The 24,562-nt window shown below is 44.8% G+C and overlaps 1 protein-coding gene across 1 annotated transcript in view; it reads right to left on the bottom strand.

Moving 5' to 3' along the window:
* The window catches only part of TXNRD2 (thioredoxin reductase 2), a 204,819-nt gene that overhangs the window by 30,062 nt on the left and 150,195 nt on the right, over positions 1-24,562 (bottom strand). The window contains exons 12-16 of the mRNA XM_082268343.1: positions 23,837-23,973; positions 22,765-22,860; positions 22,467-22,559; positions 9,498-9,569; positions 1,034-1,131 (exon numbers count right to left, since the gene is read on the bottom strand). Coding sequence (XP_082124469.1) covers positions 1,034-1,131; positions 9,498-9,569; positions 22,467-22,559; positions 22,765-22,860; positions 23,837-23,973 — 496 coding nt within the window. The remainder of the gene's footprint in view (positions 1-1,033; positions 1,132-9,497; positions 9,570-22,466; positions 22,560-22,764; positions 22,861-23,836; positions 23,974-24,562) is intronic.

Raw genomic sequence — 24,562 nt, 5'->3', positions numbered from 1 at the left:
TGTAAGAAAGGTACTTAAAAAATGTGATCTGGTAAGGTGGTTAGACACCCTTAATGTTAAGTGTGATTAGCAAACTGCTTAATACAGGCGGTCCCCGGGTTACAAACATCCGACTTACAAACGACTCCTACTTACAAACGGAGGGAGACAACAGGAAGTAAGAGGAAATCTACCTCTAGGAAGGGAAATTCACTCCTTGAAGAGTTATCATGGGAAAAAGGTGTCTCCACTGAAGCTTTATCACCAATACTAGTTTCCACAACCACCCAAAATGTTCAAAATCCAATTGTCATAGGGACAGAAAGTGAGGTGAAATCTTCTGAATGGGGGCACAGACAGCAAAACAAACATTACAGGGGTGGTAACCCTTCCTTATGCTATCCAAAAAACTTAAAAAGTTTTTTTTGGGCTGGAGCTACACTAAAAAAAAATCTACCTGTTCTGACTTACAAATAAAATCAACTTAAGAACAAACCTACATACCCTATCTTGTTTGTAACCTGGGGACCGCCTGTACATAATTGAAATACATATAAGGGAACTATCTTACCTACCAAATAATTTTTTTTCTGTCCATCCAGATCTAAATTTTTTGCAGACCTTCCAACCAGCATGTTCCTTGTGAATATCCATGTGCATGTAGCAGAGACTGACTGAGTCTCCCTCTCTCAGTCTGTAAAAGTCACTAATATGAGGCTAGGTTCAGATACTTGCAACTCTCTTAAGTCCATTTCCAGCAGCATATACTCACTTTTCCTATAAAAAAGGTAGGATGCTCAGCACTTCCAGGTGTTGGAGAGCATGTAATAAGCTCCCCTTCTACCAAGTAACAGTGTTAGTGCCTAATGACTGGCCCAGTGCTACCACTGATTGGCCCAGTTGAATCTCTAGCTCCTTGTAAGCTTCAATATGTTGGTTTGGAGTACAGGGTTAACTTTATCATTTGCCCATTTGAATATGGGGCAGGTTTCCCCCCCTTTCCTTCACCAACTTTCTATCGTCTGTCTTACAAGCCATTTGTTTTAAAACCTACTTGATTCCGAGGGCAAAGCCTTGGATGACTTCTCCTGCATTTGGCCCAGTAAAGTGTAGACCAAGAATTCTCTGAGTTGACCCCTTGAGACAAATCATCTGTAAGAAACGAAAGGAGAGCGGATGCTGTAAAGCCATGTTTCACACACTGCACTAGTTTCTTTTAGGAACACAAATCCCTCACGAACATATGCTTGTGATATTAAAGCACTCACAATTTTTTTTTCCAAGGAATGGTGGTACATATGTTTATAATTCCAATAAACACTATAAATGTTCTTTTGCAAATACAGTATTTGTTACTTTATGCAATGTGTAATATTATGCCCAGTGGAGAGTGCAATTTATTTCAGTATTATGGCACTCTTTATATACTGCTGTATGCCAGCATTCCTACGTGCCTTATCCTTTCAGATACAACTGTGCAGTCAGGGAATGGATTACCGACAAACACACCATAAGTTAAGTTCCAGTTCCCGTCCCACTCAGTACCACAATATACAAATCAGGTGAAGATCTCTCTGTACAATTAATAGCATTACCATAATTACAATAACAGAGCATTCATGCTTCTGTTTTCTATAAAGAATCGTAAATTTTAGTAAATTTTAGAGAACTTTAGCACAAATCTGGCTGTGTCATACACAGCACAACTAAATATTTGTCATATTGCTTTGATATACGGTTAACTATAGTACTAAAACAAGACAATGAGTATGGATAGGATCACATCTGTCAGGAATCTTTTCTACTTTTCAATAATCAAAAGATCTATTAATAAGCACATAATATATGTTAGCATATTCATCCAACAGATGTTTTACCAAACGGACACGGATGAAATAGTAAAGCATTGATGTCATTTTCTGGGCTAAATACTGGTACTGAAATAACTACAAAGAGCGAAAACATTTTTCTCTATTAGTAGGACGCTGTTCACAGATACTTACCGTAAAATCCTTTTCTCTGAAGTCCATTGACAGATGCAGCTCTTACGCTTCTTAACCATTGGGTTATGCGCCATCTACAGGAGTAGTACTAGGCAGTGAAAAAAATTTATTGACACGCCTACAGGGGCTGTCCCTTCCAGCATAACCCCCAAACACACTCTGCCACAAGCCAGTTTCGTAGCAAGCAGTGAAAAAAAGAAGACAAACCATCCCCAAAAAAGAGGGGGCGGGTGCTGCGTCTGTCAATGAACTTCAGAGAAAAGGATTCTACGGTAAGTTCTTACAAAAATCCAGTTTTCTCTATCATCCATTGACAGATGCAGCTCTTATGCTTCTTAAACATTGGGGCATCCCAAAGCAGTGTAGGCATGAGGGGTGGGAAGAACGCAACCAAAAAACAGTTAACATATTTCCAAAAAGGCTAAATCGTAGCCAACTGGGTAACAAGCTCAACCAGGAACAACAGGAGCTTACCCAAAAAGAAAAATTAACCCCTGAAAGAGAAAACAAGCCTCTTTAAACAGCAGCCTGCAAAACCTTGCGGCCAAAGGAGGCATCCGAAGATGGCAATAAATCTAACTTGTAGAATTTTGCAAACGTATGCATGGACGACCAGGTCGCCGCCTTACATACTTGAGTAACAGGCCTGATGGAGAAAAGCTCAAGAGGAACTCAGCACCCTAGTAAAATGTGCTTTTACAGAAAAAGGAGGTACCTGACCCTTCAAATGAATAAGCCTGAACAACCGTCTTCCTAATCCATCTGGATATAGTCGCAGCAGACGCAGCCAAACCCTTACGAGATCCCTCAGTAAGGACAAAAAGAGAATCAGATTTCCGAAAGGACTCCGTGACCGACAGGTAAACCCTGATCGCCCGAACCACATCCAGAGAATGCAATGCAATTTCCTCGGGATGCGCCGCCAACTCAGACACTGTGCGAGCAGAAGTAATAGCTACAAAAAAAGCAACCTTCTGAGACAACGAAAGCAGAGAAATGTCTCTAATATTCTCAAAAGGAGGCTTATAAAGAACAGACAAAACCAAATTCAGATCCCACGGAGGCAATGGGATTCTTCTTGGAGGAGCCAGATGACACATCCCTTGAATAAGGGTGCGAATTAAGGTATTAACAGCTAACAGACGTTGGAAAAAATATGCCCAAGGCCAACCGTTGCTCGACTCCTTTCTGCAAGAAAGCCAAGACCCTTGGCAACCGAAAACAAGCGAGGGTGCAAAGATTGCGATTCACTCCACGAAATGTATGATTTCCACGCACAATGATAAATCTTCCTGGAAGTCACTTTCCTAGCCCTCAACAGTGTAGGGAACAGACTCAGAGAGACCTAGGTCTCTCAGCACCTGGCTTTCAACGGCCATGCCATTAAAGCCAGCGACCGTAAAGCAGTATGGAAAACTAGAAGACCGGCCCCTGGGACAGCAGGTCCTCCTTTAGAGGCAGCCACCAGGGAGGCTCGACGACCAACTTTACCAGGTCTGCGTACCAAGACCGACGAGGCCAGTCTGGGGCCATCAGAATCACTGAAACGTTTTCCACTGCCAGCCTGCGGAGAAACCTTGACAACAGCTGTATCGGAGGAAAGGCATAAATCAGCCAATACTGGCTCCACGGAGCCACCAACGCGTCTGCAGCGTCGTCCAACAGGCTGACCTTCAGGGTGCCCCAACAGAAACACAGGAGACGAAATACCTCCAGATGAAGGGACCATTCCCCTTGATCCAGCACCTGACGACTCAGGTAATCTGCCTGCCAATTCTCCACTCCCGGAATGTGAACTGAGGAGAGAGCTGGAACATGTTCCTCGGCCCATGTCAAAATCTCTGCCACCTCCTGGGCCGCCCGGGCACTCTTGGTGCCCCCTTGATAAATGATGTAGGCCACAGCCGTGGCATTGTCTGATTGGATCCGAACTGTTGAAGCTCGTAGCCGATTCGTCCAGTGGAGCAGGCAAAGCCTGAGTTCCAGAACATTGATCGGTAAAGAAGACTCCTCTGTCGATCAGAGTCCCTGGGTACAGAGATTGTCCAGCACTCCACCCCAGCCCGACCGGCTGGCATCTTTGGTGACCACACAACAGCGATAGAAAGGACTTGCCCTGACTCAAGGCGGGCGACAGAAGCCACCAAGAGAGCGTTGATCTTGTGAGGTGGCTCAAACATATCATATTGTCTAAGGACCGTGGATCCTTGTTCCACTTGACAAGAATCTTTCTGCAGAGGCCTGGAATGAAACTGAGCGAATGGGACCACCTCGAAAGTCGACACCATCAGACCCAAGGCTCTCATGCATGTCCGTAGAGAGGAGAGATCGTTGTCCTTCAGCAACCGGAGCTCTCCCTGCAACTTCTGAAGTTTGTCCCCGGGAAGAAAGACCCTCGCCAAGGAGTCCAGAGTCAGTCCCAGGTAATCCAGATACACCAACGGGGTCAGTGCAGATTTTTTGAAGCTGATGGTCCACCCGAACTCCTGAAGGGTCTGAACCGTGAATTCCAGGTCACCCAACAAGGCTGGGACGAGTCCAAAGGGTAACGCCACAAATTGAAAGTGCTCCTACACCACTGCAAAACGGAGATACCTCTGATGTCCCTCGTACAGTATATAGGGATGTGTAGGTATGAATCTTTGATGTCGATGGAGGCTAGAAAATTCCCCTGATTTAAAGACGCTACCACTGACCGAATGGATGCCATCTGAAACTTCTGCACCTGCACAAAGCGGTTCAGAGACTTGAGGTCCAATATTGGACACACCTTGCCCTCTTTTCTGGGCACTGTGAACAGGTTTGAATAGAAACCTTAAAATCGTTCCTGCGGAGGAACTGGCACAATCACTCCTTGTGCTAAGAGGTCCTGCACTGCCTCCCGGAGATCCAACTAGCGATCTGGAGACAGACGAAGATTTGAGGGAAATAATCTGTCTCCTGGACGAAACCGAAATTCGATCTTGTACCCTGAACAAATCAGTTTGTGGACCCATCTGTCCTGAATCAAGGATGTCCAGGGTCCCTGAAAGCAACGCAGACGTCCCCCCACCCAAGAAACGGGTGAGGGCGCCCCTTCATGCAGAGGAGGACTTGTCAGCCGAACCGGACTGGCTAGTCTTGGGCTTACCCAACCAAGCCTTTTTGCTCCCTCCAGAGGCCCTGAACGGTTTACCTTTTTCTTGTGCCCCTGAGGCGCAAAAAAAACGCCTATGAGCCATTAAAGGGGGCCCCTGCCTACCACGGGACACCTTGCCTTTGGAGGATTGGGGGAGAATCATACTCTTACCCCCTGTTAACCCTTTAATCAACTCATCCAAGTAGTCTCCAAACAGACGTTCACCCAGAAAAGGGTCATCTGTCAAGGCCTTCTTTGAAGCCTGGTCCGCTGACCAGTTCCTCAGCCACACCATGCGGCATATGGCAATCCCTACCACTGACACTCTGGCAACCAGAGGGGCCGCATATAAGGCTGCTTTGCACAGGAACACCAGGGCCTGGGCCATCTTGTCCATGAGTTCAATCAAGGTCGGGGGAACCATCTCAGTGGTCAAGTTACCCCTAAGAACCTTAACCCATTCCGTTAACGTCTGTGAAACCAGAAAAGACACAAATATCAGTTTTAGTACTGACCCCGCCAAAACCTGTAAGTGGCTGGAAAGGGATTCCACCCGTCTGTCCACCGGGTCCGTAAACACCAGGGAAGCTTCCACGGGTACCACAGTAGATTTGTTTAACCTGGAAACCGGGTGATCCACCCTAGGTGGCACCGTCCAAAGGTTTGAGACCGAGTCAGCAAAGGGATAACGGCGTTTAAAGCACTTTGGCACCACTAGCACATGCTTAATGTGCCGCCATTGCTCGTTCACAATATCGTGAAAATCCTCGGGACAAGGAAACACCTGACCCAATTTCTAGGCTTTGCTGGAGCCAAAAACTACCCATGTTCCTGACCGTGTGGGCTCATCAGTCAATTTTAAAATTTCCCTTACTGATAAAATCGGTGCTTCCACCAAAGCGAGTTCCAGCGCTGCAGCTGAGGAGGCCATATCCCCCCCGCCATTCGACAGCGGGGACAGTGATCCCTCAGGGGGGGTTGTCCATGGTGGCCACATCAGACTCTGAATCAGAGGACTGAGAAGGCAGAGGCCGTTTTTTGCTAGTGACTTGTTTACCTTTAATGCCAGATTTTCTAAAGCTGCAGAAAGAGACATCAGGGACTGCCAACCGGATGCACCGGTAGATGTACTGAGGTGGTCAGATGGAGAATTAACTGCTTGGGACTCCATTGCAATGTTTCTGTAAAAATATGCACTGCCCCCTTAAATTGTGATCGCTGTCCACACCGACCGATCACAATGCAACCAGAGTTACCCTTTAAGCTAATGGCAGGTAGCAGAGTGTGCAGGGAATGCCCGAAAAGCTCCTTAATACTGTACCACCTCAGAGAATAACCAGCAGCATCTGCAGCATGGAGAGCTCAGCACAGGAAGTGTCTCACAGGAAATGACATCAATCACAAGAGGCTGAACTGCCTATATAGCTCCAGACTACACAAAAATGGTGCCCATGCAAAAGTATAGGAAGCCCAAGGAAAATGGCTGCTGCATCTCTCACACAGGGAGCCGATGCCCACACTTAAGATGGTGGCCAAAAATGCAGCCATGCGGTCAGGACCCAGACATGAGGCAAAACCAGGGATCTACCAAAAAGACCCCACAGGATAAGGTAACATTGCGCACCCCCCCCCCCCACAGGGTGCCAGGCGCCAACATATAGCGCCCCCAGCAAGGAGGGCAGGGCCAGAATCTTGATGAGCCAGGGGGATCTTTAAGGAAGCAGGGGTCCTACTATCCCCAGGAGAGGGCCCACCCCCTCCCTCCAGAGGCCACTAGGGACATGGTTTACTCACCATACCATGGACCAGGTGGGCTCTGCTCCGGACAGACCACCTCCCACCCTGAGTGGGGGTACTGCCAGCCGAGGGGTACGCTGCAACTCAGGGCATTCCAGGTCGATGTCTCCCGGCGAGAAATCCACTCGCAGGGTAGTCCCTGCCCACAGGGACATTGTTATGGCAAGGCCTAGTGCGGGACTATAACCTGCTCACGCCCGTCGGCCAGACTGGCAGACCGTAAGGATCTATATTAGCCAGTGCGAAACCTCAGCCGGCTGTCATTTGTAGTTCACCAGGAGGATCCCCCTGACACTAGTTAGCAATAGTGAGTAAAGAAAAATAAACCAAAATATTCTTAAAAGAATAAAAAACTGAGACCGAAATTCCAGCAGGAAACCTAGGTCCTACTTCTTCACTAGGCAGCAAGAAACTGGCTTGTGGCAGAGTGTGTGTGGGGGTTATGCTTGAAGGGACAGCCCCTGTAGGCATGTCAGTGAATTTTTTTCACTACCACTACTCCTGTTGATGGCGCATAACCCAATTGTTTAAGAAGCATAAGAGCTGCGCCTGTCAATGGACGATAGAGAAAACAAGTTTGTTTTCATAAACTGCACAGTGCCTTTCTTCCTTTGGAACATGTAGGACTGAAAATTATGGGCACCTTATTTTAGGGCAAAACTATAGCAGTCTTCACATATGACAAATTAACACCAGGAAAAGTCCAACACTGCGAAAAGACACAGGATCAGACATTCACAGACAACTAAATATACTGTTACTTCTGGGGAGAGAAGTTGTACCAGGGCAACGTGGAAGTCTTTCCAATGCTGAGGGGGAAGATGGCAGATTTGATAAAAAGTAAGGGGAGGATAGAGATGAGATTGAAATTCTAACTTGTAGCCCCTGGACATCACGTCCCTAACCCAGCATCCACGATAGATGGGATCCAGGCTGTCACAAAGGCCAGCAGATGTCTAGCTGGTGGGTGTGAAAGACTTCAATGCCCAAGGGCGACAGGGGAATTAGGCCTTACCTTTGATTTTGAGGCTTGGAAGAAACAAATGGAACTCTTCATAGTCTCTGAGGAAGAGGACTTCTCAGGTTGGGTTTTTTGCTTCTTTTTGAGGCAGATAGGTGCTTTTTCCACCAGTGACCTCCTTGACAAAGAGAGGCCAGACAAAGGGAGGCATTCACATAATTAAGATGCATGAGCAGTAAGCTTTCTTGCACTGTTGTTTTTTGGACCAGCATTTTACCCAAAGGGTACTTTGCTTTGGGAAACGAAGAGAAGATACGCTTGCATTCCCTGCTTTCTGAGTCAGCTATTGAAGATATTTTGGCCATAAATTCTGACATGGCAGTAGAAAATTCCTCCTCGGAAAGTGCAGAGGAGGGAGTCACTCTTGGAGAATTATAGAAGACTCAAGCAGGAAATAGCTCTCCTGGCAGCTGGCTTCAGACCCTTGGCAAGAGACAATGAAAACCACCCAAATGGAGCAGTTGGTGAATAGTGATGATCAGGGATATATCATGGCCCTGGACCTGTAGAGTGCTCTACGGCTAGCTGACACTCTTGCTAGTAGAAAAACCTCTTGACAAAAATAAGAAATGAAATAGGGAAATTATATCTATTCTCCAGGAACACTAAGGCATGCTGGGAGTGGGAGGATGTTATTGAGCCTGACTACACTTTTTGTTTGCCAGTGTCCGATTCTTCTGTAAGCAGTAATATAACCCAGTTGTCTCTGAATATCTGATCCTGGGTCCCTTAATGAAATACTGTTCATTTTACATTTTTGAATAAACAAACATTCTTGTCAGTCAGTGATGCAGTACATCTGCTAACAGTGTTCTCCACCCCTCTCTGACAATCCCTTCACTGGCTTCTACTCACCCAACGAATACAATTCAAAGTGCTAGCAATAGTTTACAAAGCAGTCCACAACTCTGCCCCCAGCCACATCACTAACCTGATCTCAAAATATCAACCAGGCCGCTCGCTTCAGTCGTCCCAAGACCTCCTGCTCTCTAGCTCCCTTGTCACCTCTTCCCATGCTCGCCTCCAGGATTTCTCCAGAGCTTCTCCCATTCTTTGGAACTCTCTACCCCAATCTGTCCGACTGTCCCCTAATTTATACATCTTTAGAGGATCCCTGAAAACCCTTCTCTTTAAAGAAGCCTACCCGGCTACTAACTAATAACACTGTTTCACTTGCTCCATCAGCTCATCCCCCACAGCTATTGCCTTTTGTATCAATTGACCCTCCCTTTTAGATTGTAAGCTCTAACAAGCGGGGCCCTCCGATTCCTTTTGTTCCAAATTGTAGTGTAACTGTAATGTCTGCGCAAACTGTTGGCACTATATAAATCCTGTATAATAATAATAATAATAATCTGCTAACCAGAGTGAAAACAATTCTCTGCCGCTATGGGATATTACATTATTGCTACACAAATTTACAGATTTTAGCAAAATGTCTGACAGAACTTGAGCTGAAAATAATGGTCAAAGGCTAGTAGCTAAAAGGGCCCCATTTCACCAGGTAAACATGTTTTTCATTTAAAGACATGCACAAAAATAGGCATGTCTAAGTGTGGAAAACTTTAGAAAGCCTCACCTTAATATAACACTGAGAGGCATCTCTTCCAGGCACCGTGAATTCTAGAGGTTTGTAGAATGCATGGAATACCTGAGGAAATAAGTATTGATACAACATACATAGTCAAAAACTGACAAAAGATGACAAAGCGAAAAATATAACAGAATATACAAAATAATTTATATATTTAATATGAAGGTAGCATAGTGTAGATATAAAGTGCCCATCTTCTGTCCATTATTTCACAAAGGAATGACAAACCAATACATAGTCCAAGTCCACAGAGGCCAGACAGTGCAAAGAAGGATTTTTACCTCGCAGAGGTACAGGGCTACATATAGCGGCTTGCAAAAAATTGCTGGATCTATGGTGACATTTATTTTTCTTTTTCTAGCCTAACTACAATAGGTGATTCACCCACAACATTCCCAATACAATGCCACCAACTGTTACATTTAGAGTAATTGATGCAGAAACAATTCTTTCTCATGACTTGGAAACATTTCAATAATAAAGCCTTAAGATGGCAAAGAACATAGAAGGATTCACAGCCAAGCTACAAGTTGTTTAAACATTCTGTGCGGGTATGGATAATTTTATATAAAATTTTGTGATTAATATCTTAATAACAATGAATAATATTTTTTAGGCTTATTTGTCCCTAAAGCACATATATTTTAGAGCTCTAACATACAAAATTGAGAACATACCACAACAGGATGGAATAAAGTGTTAATCAGAGAAATGCAAGTTTACTAGGAACGGAACGGGGAAATGACTAAGAAAATAAAACCGCTCCTTTAAATTGATCAGTGGCTGCGTTCTTTTGATGAGAACTGATAAAATAATATTAGAACTATCGACACTGGTTAGGTACAAAAGAAGCATATCACTCCTCACTTCACCAAAAATTCAGAACATGAAAACCACATTAGATGATCTTTGTACTTTGAAGGCAACTCCAAAGTGATAAGGCAATTTCTGGTTCATTGAGAAAATAGGAATCTGCAAGAATTAGCCTGTGGATAGTCAAGAGTACAATGCTGCTACAGGCAGCATAATTCCCCACCAACCTTTGACTCAACATTTTACACTGTGTCCTACACATTTTGCCTGAGGTCCCAAGCTGATCTGGTTAGTCTCATCTTGGTTGTCTAGAAAAACGTCACAAAGCCCCTGCAGCAATTGCTCAGTCACAGGCTGTATCCATGTGTCAATCAAGCAGTTGAAAGAGGAAGGGGGGGGGGGGCCGGATAGATGACATTTTTGTCATATGTAACCTCGCAGGTGGTGTTAACTCACTTAAAGATTAATGAGCGATTCATAACATAAGTGGAAAAAATGATAATAGCAGTACTGGCAGCATTCATCCCTGTAAATGCAGTCAGCTGCTAAATCCTAGGACATTTATCCCCAACATCTGCTGTGATACATCGCAAGATAGAATTTCAGGGCAGATGAGTACTGCTGATGCCTTTTTACACACTAAATAACTTTTGACAATGCCAGGAAAAGGCATATTTAAATGTGCCCATCTCCTTTGGTATTTCCACTCAGAAGAAAGTAGAGCCAGGAGTCAGAAATAGTAAGTTATACATGCAGCATTTTCAACTAGGCAAGTGCAAATTTAAAGGATAAATTCACTTTGGAACATGTTACATGTTCCAGCCATATTTAGGCTGGAACATGTAACCTGTTTCAGCTCCTGCCACCTCTCCCTCTGATCCTCCTTTGGCAGCAGGTGGGGGTTCTTCATGTTACATGTTCCACCCATATTTAGGTTGAAACATGTAACATGTGTCAGCTCCTGCCACCTCTCCCTTGGATCCTCCTGTGACAGCAGAGGGGGGTTCTTCTCACTTTTTGAGAACAGCGTGGTCGTGCAGGGCTCCGCCAACACAGCAGCACCATTTAAATTCACAACTGAGTAGCGTTCAAACTGACAGCCTGTATGAAGGTATGGGCTAAAAGCTGCAGGGTGTGTTTGCAGAAGCCTGATATTGCACCCGTAATCCACTGATCACAGGTGCAATGCTTTCCAGGCTCCTGCAGAAAAAAAATGTCTTACCGTAAAATCCTTTTCTCTGAAGTTCTTTGACGGACGCAGTCTCTGATCTATATATCAGTAGGGTTATGCTGCCCCCTACAGGAGTAGGACACTAGGCAGAAAAAAATTCTGGCTACGCCTAAGGGCAGTCCTAGGAGGTATACCCTCTCTCCCTGCTATAGGATGTCAGTTTTGTATCAAAGCAGTGTCAAAAAAAATACCAACCCAACTCAAAATAGAGAGGAAGATACTGCGTCCGTCAATGAACTTCAGAGAAAAGGATTTTACGGTAAGACAAAAACCAAATTTTCTCTATCGTTCATTGACGGATGCAGTCTCTGATCTTCATATCAATAGGGACGTCCAAAAGCAGTGCCATAAAATGAGGGGTGGGAACAGCAGAAAAATAATTCCCCAAGGCTAAACCATAGCCAAGCAGGCAACATAGGACTCATCAGAACAACTAGATAAGACACACCTGAATAACATTAAACACCATCCATGGAGACTAAAACAGCCTTAAACGGCAGCCTGCAAAACTTTGCAGCCAAAAGAGGCATCTGCAGATGCCAGCACATCCACCTTGTAAAACTTCGTGAAAGTGTGAACAGATGACCAGGTAGCTGCCTTGCAAACCTGAAGCACAGATGCCTGATGGCGAAAAGCCCAGGAAGCACTAAGCGCCAGAGTAGAATGTGCCTTAACAGGGAAAGATGGAACCTGACCCTTAATTGAATAAGCCAGCACCACTGTCTGTCTGAGCCATCTGGAAATAGTCGCAGCAGACGCAGGCAGCCCTTTCATTGGGCCTTCCGTGAGTACAAAGAGCGAATCTGACTTTCGAAAAGACTCGGTAGTCGTCAAAGTACATCCTGATTGCCAGAACCACATCCAAGCTATGTAGTGCAATTTCCTTAGGATGTTTTGGCTTAGGACACAAAGAGGGTAACACGATGTCCGCATTTAAGTGAAAACTGAAAACCACCTTCAAAAAGGAAGGATGGATCCGGACGAAGTACCACTTTATCCCTGTGAACCACTAGATAGGAAGAACGACAGGACAATGCCACCAGTTCCGACACCCTGCGTGCAGAAGTAATAGCCACCAAGAAGGCCACCTTCTGGGATAAGGTAAGCAGGGGAGTCTCCCGAATACTTTCAAAAAGGGAGTTTCTGGAGAACCGACAGCACCAAATTAAGGTGCCAAGGTGGCAACAGAGGTCACACTGGAGTTGCCAAGTGTCGCACCCCCTGGATAAAATTACGCACCAGGGAATAGGTGGCTATTGGCCTTTGGAATAAAATTGCCAAGGCTGAGACCTGACCATTGATAGTACTCAAGGCCAATTTTTGATCAACTCCCCGTTGAAGGAAAGCCAAGATCCAAGCCACCGAGTAAGAGCGAGGGGGAACCCCCGAGAGACTCACACCACGCAATATACGACTTCCACTTACGATGATAGATCTTCCTAGAAGTCGCTTTTCTCGCTTTAAGCAGAGTGGGAATCACTGAAGCAGACAGACAATCTCCTGTCCTTCAGCACCTGGCTTTCAACAGCCAAGCCGTCAAAGCCAGCGACTGTAAAACAGGATGGAAGATTGGCCCTTGAGACAGTAGATCCTCCCTGAGAGGAAGTTTTCAAGAAGCGTCTGCGACTAGCCTGACCAAGTCAGTGTACCAAGCTTGGTGAGGCCAGTCCGGAGCCACAAGAATGACCAGAATCCCTTCCGTTTTGATCCTGCGTAGAAGTCTTGGCAGCAACTTGAGAGGAGGAAAGGCATACATCAGCTGATACTGACCCCACGGGGCCACCATCGTGTCTGCAGCATCTGCCAGAGGGTCCTGGGAGCGGGCCACAAACCAATGCACTTTTCTGTTGATCTGAGACACCAACAGATCTACATCTGGAGTGCCTCAACGAAGACACAACTGCTGGAACACCTACGAATGGAGAGACCATTCCCCTGCATCCAAGGCCTGTCGAACTAAGGTAATCCGCCTGCCAATTTTCTACTCCTGGCAAGTTAACAGTGGAGAGAGCTGGAACAAAGTGTTCCGCCCATCAAAGGATGCCTGCTACTTCCAAGGCCCAAGGACACTTTTGGTGCCCCCTTGGTGATTGACATAAACCACGGCCGTGGCGATTGAATGCGCACTGGACAACCCTGCAGGTGCTCTGTCAAGTGGACTAGGCAAAGCCTGATCGCTCTCAGCTCCAGAACATTGATCGGTAAACCTGGATTCTTCCAGGGACCAGACTCCTTCAGCAGACAACCTGCCGAGAACCCCTCCCCACCCGGACAGACTGGCATCCGTGGTGACAATCATCCAATATATAGGGAGAAAGGATTTTCCTTGCTTGAGCATCGGGGACCAAAGCCACCATATCAGGGTCTTCCTGGTCACCTGGCTCAGCTGGATCTGATTCTCCAGGGAATTTGAATTCTTGTTCCATTTGAGAAGGATTTCCTTCTGGAGGATCCTTGTGTGGAATTGAGCGAAAGGGATCGCCTCGAAGGACGACACCATCAGTCCCAGAACTCTTATACAGGTCCGAAGGGACGACCATTTGTTGGACAGCAACAGCTGGACCGCAGTCTGGAGTTTTACCGGAGGAAGAAAGACCCTGGCTAAGGACGAGTCCAAAGTCAGGCCCAGATAGTCCAGTCTCAAGGAAGAAACCAGGGATGACTTCTGAAGGTTCAGAATCCACCCGAACTCCTCCAGAGTTCTCATGGTGATTTCCAAATTTGTCACCAGTACTGTGGGAGACTCCACACATAGAAGCAGATCGTCCAGGTAACCCAGGACCGATATCCCCTGCTGCCGTAACAGTGCCAGGACCGGAGCCACAAACTGATAGTGATCCTCTCCCACTGCAAAACTGAGAGACAGTTTGGTGTCCTGCACAAATTGGGATGTGAAGGTAAGCATCTTTGATGTCTATGGAGGCCAGGAAATCCCCCTAAAGTAGGGAGGCCACCACCGTGCGAACAGTTTCCATCTTGAATTTTTGAACTCGTACAAAGTAATTCAGTGCCTTCAGGTCCAGGATTTGATGCACCTTGACTTCCTTCCTGGGGACCATGAACAGGTTTGAATGAAAGCCTTGAAAACGTTCCGCACACAAAACTGGAACTATTACTCCCTGTTGTACCAGGTCCTGTACTGCCCCAATGAGAGCCTGTAAGTGATTCGGGGACAGTCGCACATTGGAAGAAAAAAACTTTATCGATGGGATGGGTCAAAACTCGGTCTTGTAACCGGACCGTATGACCTTGTGAACCCATTTGTCTTGTATCCGGGATAGCCACAGGTCCGGGAACCGGCAAAGACGTCCCCCCCACCCCAGATACGGGTGAGGGCGAACCTTCAGGCCGAAGTAGCCTTGTTCTCAGGTATGGAGAAACTTGATTTTTGTTTGCCAGACCAGGGTCGCTTGGAACCACCCAAGGGAGTCTTCAAGGGCTTTAACTTATCGACTGATACTGAGGAAGGAAAAAACTTCTTGTGTGCTGAAAAGGAGGGGCCACGTCTGTGACGAGGGTCCTTACCCTTGTTAGCTTTTGGGAGAAAGGTACTCTTACCCCCTGTGAGACCTTTGATAATGTCATCCAGGGTAGCCCCAAACAGGCAATCTCCTTGAAAAGGTAGATTAGTCAAGTCCTTCTTTGAGGTCTGATCCCCAGACCAGCCCTTTAGCCAAAGTATACGCCGGAGGACGACTGCTAAAACCGACAGTCAGCCCAATATGGGAGCAGTATTCAGCACGGCATCACAAACAAATTGCAGTCCTTGCAACAGCTGGTCCAACAGCTCCTCAAAGGCAGGAGGAAGAGGTTTCCCCTCCAGGTCACGGCGTAGTAACTTTAGCCCATTCAGTCAATGTTTGCGAGACAAGGGCATCCGTAAACACGTCTTAGTGCAGACCCCACCAGGGAGTACACATTGCGGGCAACAGACTTCGGTTTTCTATCAGCCGGATCCTTAAAGGACGAGGAATCCTCCACTTGGATCATGGTAGCCTTCTTCAGTCTTGAGAAAGAAGGGGTCCACCGTAGGTGGCACAGTCCACTTCTTTATAAGGGACTCTTAAAAGGGTAGCATCTAGCAATCTGCTTAGGCACCCCAGGGGAACACTTAGGGTGGTCTCATTAATTTTTTGCGCATGTTGTCAAAATACGTGGTAAAGGGAAAAACCTTTGCCGCTCTGGATGGCTTGTGAGTGCCAAATTTTTAGGGTCTCACGCACAGATACAACCAGTGCGTCCACCAGCGCCTTTTCTTGGTGGAGGGAGAGGTGTCATCCTCACTATCAGAGGAGACAGGGCGTGAGGTAGTCGGCCCGGCAGGCAGACCCGCGTCTGCGGTAACTGAGTCAGACTAAAAATCTGAGACATCAGATGAGGCAGGGGTAGGCGGAAGGTGTTTTTTGGCACCTTGCTCTTTAAAGGCCACCTCCACCCGGGACACAAAAGATTCCAGGACTGTCGAAAGTGCATCTATTGACAGCTGGGATCTGGAGGGCCCTGCGGCCTCCTTGAGGGGGTCAGGTGGGGACACATGTTATGCAGGGTCCATGTTGTACCAGCAGAACCCATTTTTTTTTCCAAAACGTCCCACTGCGCTACAGCGCCCCCAAGAGGTCAGGCAGAGTGCAGTGAAGACCCCCAGCAGAGAGAGAGAGAGACCACCCCAGACTCCCCACCCTACACCAAAGATTCCCCAGGAGGCCCAGAACATCTGCGCAGCACGTGTCAGCAGCGATCTCGATCCAGAAAGAAAGATCAGAAGATCAGCACCAGGGTATAGGGAGGTGCTCCACCCAGAAAAACGCCTCCAGGAACTCCCAAAACATGGCCGCCAGTGATTCTGGCGCCGGGTGTACTAATATGGCCACCGAATCATGCAGAGTACATGGGCTACAAGAAAATGGCAACCCTGCGCGGCCTGCGGAGCTACTGAGGACTCTCGTGGGGACCCCCCAGCCTCCTGGATGGGATTGATTGGAAGGTGGGCCCTGGGGTGACAGGAAACCCGCTCCCGCATGATCATTTGTCCGTTGCCGGCATTGCACCCCCCCTGCCCCCACCTGTGGCCTAAAGCTATGTCCCTGCCCCCGGGAGTAGTTACAAATGTCCCAATAGCCCCCATAGTGAGGGGGGGCAAGTAGGTGGGGGTGCGTGACAGGACAGAGGGGAACCCAGGGTTGTGAGGGTCCGACCATTACTGCACACCTGCCAGTCTGGCCGGACACCACACCTAGCAGCTCCTCAACATGTCAAAAAGCAATGAGAAGACACCTTGACTGGGACTTAGCACTGGCAGCTTCTTGGTGGAGGATTTCTTCATTTCCTGCACTCCAGGTTCTATGAGCCCAGGATTCCAAAATTACGCTCGTTGTAATCGGGGGCCAATACTCCAGGACACTCTACATGTGGGCCCTCCTCTCAGTGACCCCTTCTGCTCCCTCACAGGTGAGGGTCCCAGAGACTTGCTGTCTAAGGAATCCAGAGGTAGGTGCCTGCCCCCTCTCATGATCTGGTGCTGGAGCCCCCTGACTTGGCTCAACAGTTGGATACAGACTGGCCAGAGACTCTGATGCCAGACACTACTTTCAAAGCATTCCTGGACGTGCTTATTATGAAGCACGATGTGCAATCTTTTGCCACTGCGATGCAACAAGTGACCCAGAAGAAATTTCAAGAGCTGTAGGATGCTATGCATCAGCTTTCCACACATGTAGATGTACTGGAGTCTGGTCAGTTTTTAATTCAATCACACTCAGCCCAGTTAAAGGCCAAATTTTCCACGCCTGAGGATGCCAGAAAACACCTCCAAATAGGGGTCTCTGCATCACAGTGACCACCATCCTTAACAGGGTTCTGGACAGGGGACCTAACACAGACTTAGAAATTAGAATCCAAGGGTCGCATCCTCCTGTGGCTGACTTATCCTGGGACACCTTAGTTAGGGTATACTTTACAATATCAAGGAGGAAATCCTCAAAGAACCTGTCAGCTGAGTTCAATTGATTTTGATGGCGCATTCATCCAAATTCTACCAGATCTCTCCCGGAGGATATTGCAGATGATGCGCTACCTCAAACCTCCACTAGAGAAAACTTCTGAGATATGCCCACAAGGCAGCACCCTGTCGATCAAGCTCCAAGCTTAAAGATATCTGAGTACATGGTTTCTTACTGGATTCTTAGTTGGTCCAAAGGACAGTTAATGTTTCTATGCAATGGTTGTTCACTGCTACCCTTTTTGCCACTCTCCAGATGGTGTGCCTTATTCCTTGTGGACTTTGCGGTTTTATAGTTGCCTATGTTTATACATAACCTATATAAAGGGTGCTGCTAATAGCTTCCATGTGATAGTTATACTAGGACTTATAGTTAGGACTTTTTGTCAAATATGAATTTGAATTCATGGAATCTCAAATTCACCTTTACCTCTAGTTCGTCTACCATCACATTTCTTGATGTCACGATCATCAAACGGTTTAATAAGTAATTGGTTCTTTCTTTACCCTATGTTTCCACACACATTTTCACCAGTTTCATTTTTATTTAAGTTCTTTTTTGTCCTTTTTTTATATTTATTTTTATTTTCATTTATATTTATTTTTATTTTCAATTTATTTTAATTTTATTTAATTTATTTTATTTTATTTCATTTTCATATTCATTACTTTTCATTATTTCTGTTTCCCTTTGTCCCCCCCTCTTTTTCTTCTTTTTTTCTTTTTTCAGGTGGTTTTCACATTGTCTTCAGCCGGCGCACCCAGGGGGTCTTGTGATCGATCGATAGATGGCGCACTTGGTCGTACTCTGTCCTTTGTTTCACCTTTCCCCCTGTTTCTCAGTGTTGATTGGGCGGTTCTCTCATCCAGCGCTGCCAATTTGACCTGGTTGCGGTGTCGGAGACTGTTAAGCGCATGGCGCGGCCCCTACCTTATTAGGGGCGGCGCCGTGCGCTCCACGGCCTGCAAGTTCCTTACTGTCCGCCTGCCACGCACATGCCGTGCGGTGATTGGTTGGCACGGCATGCGTCCTGGCAGTTGGCGGCCTTAGAGTCTCCATGTCTCGCTAGTCGGCTGGTCACTCTGACCCAGACGGCGTCTCCAAGCTGCTTCTCCTGATAAGGTAAAGGCTTTTTCCCCATTTATTTATATGGAAACCTAGTCTGGATGTCATTCACTGCTTGCACCATTTGCCTTCATTGGCACTAAGCAGTGTCATGTTCTAGTACTAGAAGCATTATATTATATACTTTTTTACTTATACATATATCCATGATTGTTTTCCTGCAGCTCATGTGTGCAATACCTGGGCTTTCAGGATCGGATCATTTGTACTTTCCTCAGGAATTGACCAACGGCCATGATTTAACACTGCTTCTTTTTGCTGGGCTTGAATATGATTGCTTGAGTCTCACACACTCACATTTACCCACTACCAGAAATTTGCTGCAAGTGAGCTTAACGACTCCTGCTTGACAGGTATTTTGGTGCATTACAGGTTTTACTTACCTTTATACACCTCTTTTATATATACAACAGACAACAGAGGGTTGTAGTCAATGGAGAACATTCAGAACAAGGTCATGTTACCAGTGGGGTACCTCAGGGATCTGTACTGGGACCAATTTTGTTTAATATCTTCATAAGTGATATTGCAAAAGGCCTCGATGGTAAGGTTTGTCTTTTTGCTGATGACACAAAGATATGTAACAGGGTTGATGTTCCTGGAGGGAAACGCCAAATGGAAAAGGATTTAGGAAAACTAGAAGAATGGTCAGAACTCTGGCAACTGAAATTTAATGTGGATAAGTGCAAGATAATGCACCTGGGGCGTAAAAACCCAAGGGCAGAATATAGAATATTTGACACAGTCCTGACCTCAGTATCTGAGGAAAGGGATTTAGGAGTAATTATTTCAGAAGACTTAAAGGTGGGAAGACAATGTAATAGAGCAGCACGAAATGCCAGCAGAATGCTTGGATGTATAGGGAGAGATATAAGCAGTAGAAAGAGAGAAGTGCTTATGCCGCTGTACAGAACACTGGTGAGACCTCACTTGGAGTATTGTGCGCAGTACTGGAGGCCATATCTCCAGAAGGATATAGATACTCTAGAGAGAGTTCAGAGAAGAGCTACTAAACTAGTACATGGATTGCAGGAAAAAACTTACCAGGAAAGGTTAAAAAGGACCTTAACATGTATAGCTTGGAAGAAAGAAGAGACAGAGGGGATATGATAGAAACTTTTAAATACATAAAGGGAATCACCTCGGTAAAGGAGGAGAGCATATTTAAAAGAAGAAAAACTACCACAAGAGGACACAGTTTTAAATTAGAGGGGCAAAGGTTTAAAAGTAATATGAGGAAGTATTACTTTACTGAGAGAGTAGTGGATGCATGGAATAACCTTCCTGCAGAAGTGGTAGCTGCAAACACAGTGAAGGAGTTTAAGCATGCATGGGATAGGCATAAGGCTATTCTTCATATAAGATAGGACCAGGGACTATTCATAGGATTCAGATATCTTGGGCAGACTAGATGGGCCAAATGGTTCTCATCTGCCGACACATTCTATGTTTTCTATATTATATATATATATATATATATATATATATATATACACACACACATATATATATATATATATATATATATATATATATATATATATATATATATATATATATATATAAGATTCTTACAGATATCATCTCTTTGTTGATACATCCATTTTTCTCATACATGGACTCTCTAGGGACTTGTGTTTGGAGACCTTTTTTGGCCACCTTCTTTTCATCTCCACATCTGATGCTCCTCCTACCCCTCCTTAGTCGACTTTCTTTGACATTTTCTCTCCATCTTGATCTGGTCATTTCTCCAGGGTACGTTATCTATTTTGAACTTATTTTTATGTTTACAATATTGCAGCATTGTGATAATTGACATTTTGTTTTCTGGCATATTTTGTATTTTTCAAAAACCTCTTTAGGTTATATACATTTTGCCTGTATACTATTACTGTGTACTTTCTATTGTAGAAATACATTTACTTCAGCACTTTGAACTACATCACTCGCACCCCTGATGAAGGGTTTCCCGAAACGCGTAGGGTGATGGGTGTCATTTAGAAGTCTGTGCTCCACCCTATCCTTGTCTGACCTGACAAGTATTTTATCATGATATGTGTTTGCATTTCACATCTGTTGTTTTTTTTTCTATTCAGTTGATTTTATGTCTATTTAATAAACATATGCTTTAATTTTATATTTGGTGTTATTTTGGCCTCAAAAGTCCCATTCCCTTTAGGGGGGTTTTTCTATCTATCCTGTGATAGTTATACAGTATCTCACAAAAGGGAGTACACCTCTCACATTTTTGTAAATATTTTATTATAACTTTTCATGTGACAACACTGAAGAAATGACACTTTGCTACAATGTTAAGTAGTGAATGTACAGCTTGTATAACAGTATAACTTTGCTGTCCCCTCAAAATAAATCAACACACAGCCATTAATGTCTAAACCGTTGGCAACAAAAGGGAATACACCCTTAAGTGAAAATGTCCAAATTGGGCCTAACTAGCCATTTTCCCTCCCTGGTTTCATGTGACTTGTTAGTGCTACATGGTCTCAGGTGTGAATGGTGAGCAGATGTGTTAAATTTGATGTTATCGCTCTCACTCTCTCATACTGGTCACTGGCAGTTCAACATGGCACCCCAAGGCAAAGAACTCTGAGAATCTGAAAAAAAGAATTGTTGCTCTACATAAAGATGGCCTAGGCTATAAGAAGATTTCCAAAACCCTGAAACTAAGCTGCAGCACGGTGGCCATGACCATACAGCGGTTTAACAGGACAGGTTCCACTCAGAACAGGCCTTGCCATGGTCGACTAAAGAAGTTGAGTGCACATGCTCAGAGTCATATCCAGAGGTTATCTTTGGTAAATAGATGTATAAGTACTGCCATTAATGCTACAGAGGTTGAAGGGGTGGGGGGGGTCAGCCTGTCAGTGCTCAGACCATACGCCACACACTGCATCAAATTACTCTGCATGGTCGTCCCAGAAGGAAGCCTCTTCTAAAGATGATGCACAAGAAAGCCCGCAAACATCTTCATTACATGCGATCGGCTGTGCGGTGCGAGTTTAGCCATACACTTTGTATGACTAAATTCGCACCGCACCCGCAGCAAAGACGCACAGGACCCTTTTTTGCAGCCGCATCAGGATCGGATCGGATCGCACAGCGGTTAACACTTGTGCGATCCGATCCTGTGCGAACTGCAAGATCGCACTGCGATATGCGATCAAACTGGGGGTGTCGTTAAGATTACATTGACACTCCCAGCGTATCGCATATGGCAGTGTGAACTGCCGGGGGTGCGTTTGCGATGCGGGAACAGGCTGCGAATTCGCAGCCTTCCCGCATCGCATAAGTGTGAACCGGGGCAAATGTTTGATCATCATTAACATCAGCTCAATGTTTGTAAATAGCTTACCAAGATACTCCAAACCATACTGGATACAGCCTGACCTCCCCAGATGATCATACATAAAACAGTTGCTGATATGTTGTTTTCATATAATTCTATCTTTTTTAATTATACTTCTATTTATTGTAGATTTTAATTTACTGTGCTCCTGGGCTTTTACCGTGCTCTTGTGGAAGCAGTTTTGCTAGCTGCGAAATGTGTAGAGCCACACCTGCCATGAGCTACTGTGGATGGCATCATGAAGATATAGCAATGCACATGTCAAATGTGGTATCGGTGTTTGCTAGCCATGACATCTAAAGACTGGTAGGCTGTTTTTTTTTTGTTTTGTTTTTTGGGTTTAGTGAAGCTTTATGAGCCTATTAGAAAGTCTACCTAACCCAACATGTTATAAAACACTAAAAATGTTAAAATGATACCTCAATAGCATCGTCTCCATATGATGCTAAGGCCTCCTGCTCAGAGAGCCCTACACAACCATATTCTAGTGGGGTGAACACTGTAGTGGGAACCTGCAAAAACATAGAAAAAGGGTTACGGTTTTTAGCTGAAATTTGAACATGATATGTTTAATGAGTAGCTCAGAAAGGCCTATATTTATAGTATTAATAGCATAGAGTTTTATAGTAAAAATCAAACGGTGTCACAAATGCATGCAGCAAACACACATACAGCAATTAATTTCAAAATACATGTAGAAAAGGTAAAACCACTTACGCTGTCATAATCCATTAGTTCTGTAGAGTTATTAAATAATCGTTGAGCCAAAAGTTTTCCAGCTGCGATGGCTGTTGGTGTCAGCTCTGGGCGACCCTAATGCAAGAATGTAGGAAATCTTCACAACTCTTCTAGCAAAATAAATAGTAGGTCTATCAGATTTGATTTGCAAATAATGTTATCTGCTAGGGTACATGACAGCAACACAATACCTATAAAAATACACTACCCAGATTGTCCTGCTATCTACAAAATGCCATACAGAATCATTCTTAAGGGGCCCTTAATCCTTTCTATTTCTCATCTAGATGGACAGTGCTGGCATATATTAAGGAAGACGGAAACACACACGGCATCCTGGCATTCAGGCAACATGGAGATTGAAGCAGTAGACAAAAGGTTGAGGTTTCTCTCCAGCGCTAATAGTAAAGCAAACATCCTTCTAAATACTGCTGCCTTTAAAAAAAAGACAAAAGAAAAGCCACATCTTTGTTGTTTGACCATCTCTTTTGGGTTGTTCACACTTTGACAGCATGCGTGAGTGATCATTGTGTCGTCTGGTGCTGATTTGCTCTGCTATTGACTGTACTGCATCCTGAGGGAATATGTATTAGATCCTGAGGGAGTTAGAAAGTGGGTACTTAGAAATGTATCAGTTTATTCACTGCAACATGGTCCATGGCAGAAAGTAAAATGTTATCTTTTGCCAGCAGAATCAAATATTTATGTAGCTCCATACTATAGCATTAAAATAAATAAATTTAAAGTATGCATAATAAAACTGTCAGCCTAACAAACTGAAAATATCACACAGGACGATTAACTAATTCAGTTGATTTTTTTACGTGTGGTCTTAAAAGCAAAGGCCCTAAATGTATTTATTTGAAAGTATAGCTGCAGGATAGCAGCACAACAGCAAACTAAAGGATGATTATGATTTATAGGGATAATTTTAAGGCCAGTTTGGGGTAGATACTAATCACGTGAAATCTAAAAAAAACCTAGTAAACAGAAATCCACATACATGGATGATCACATGATCAGGCCTGGCACCTGGAAATGGCTTGTTTACCTCTGAAATGTCTCCGATTGCAAATATATTTGGAACAGACGTGGCTTCCAAAGCATCAACAATTATCTTTCCTGTGTCAGGCTTGATATTCACGCCAACTTTCTCCAAATTCAGATACTTTGTTTCAGGAGCACGACCTAAAACAAGGAACATTTTAAATTTACGTGAATCAAAGAATAGATTCTTTGCATAAATGTAATAAACAGATCACAAAATGCAGGGAAAAAAAATCCTTCCCATTCATTGAAAAAAATGGGATTTTTGACTTAACGTAAAATCCATTTCTCTGATGTTCATTGACGGACACAGCTCCTGATCATCTTAACCATTGGGTTATACTGCCCCCTACAGGAGTATGACACTAGGTGGATAAAAAGTCTGGTTACGCCTATGGGCAGTCCCAGGGGGTATACTCCCGCTCTCTGCTATAGGTACTCCATTTTGTTACAAGCAGTGTCAGAAAAATTACAACTCCACAGATGGGTGAGTGCTGTTTCCTTCAATGAACAACAGAGAAATGGATTTTACAGTAGGTCAAAAATCCAATTTTCGCTTTCGTTCATTGAGGGACACAGCTCCTGATCTTCTTACCATTGGGATGTCCCAATGCTGTATTAAACATGAGGGGTGGGAACAGCGAAAAAGAAATTCCCAAGGCTAAACTATAGTCAACCAGGTAAACAGGAGCTCAACTAAAATAACTGGAGCGCACCTGAAAAAAACAAT

The sequence above is a fragment of the Pelophylax lessonae genome (assembly GCF_965119305.1).
Source record: "Pelophylax lessonae genome assembly, chromosome: 1".
Lineage (NCBI taxonomy): Eukaryota > Metazoa > Chordata > Amphibia > Anura > Ranidae > Pelophylax > Pelophylax lessonae.
The sequence above is the reverse complement of the archived record's forward strand: the minus strand, read 5'-3'. Positions and strand labels throughout refer to the sequence as shown.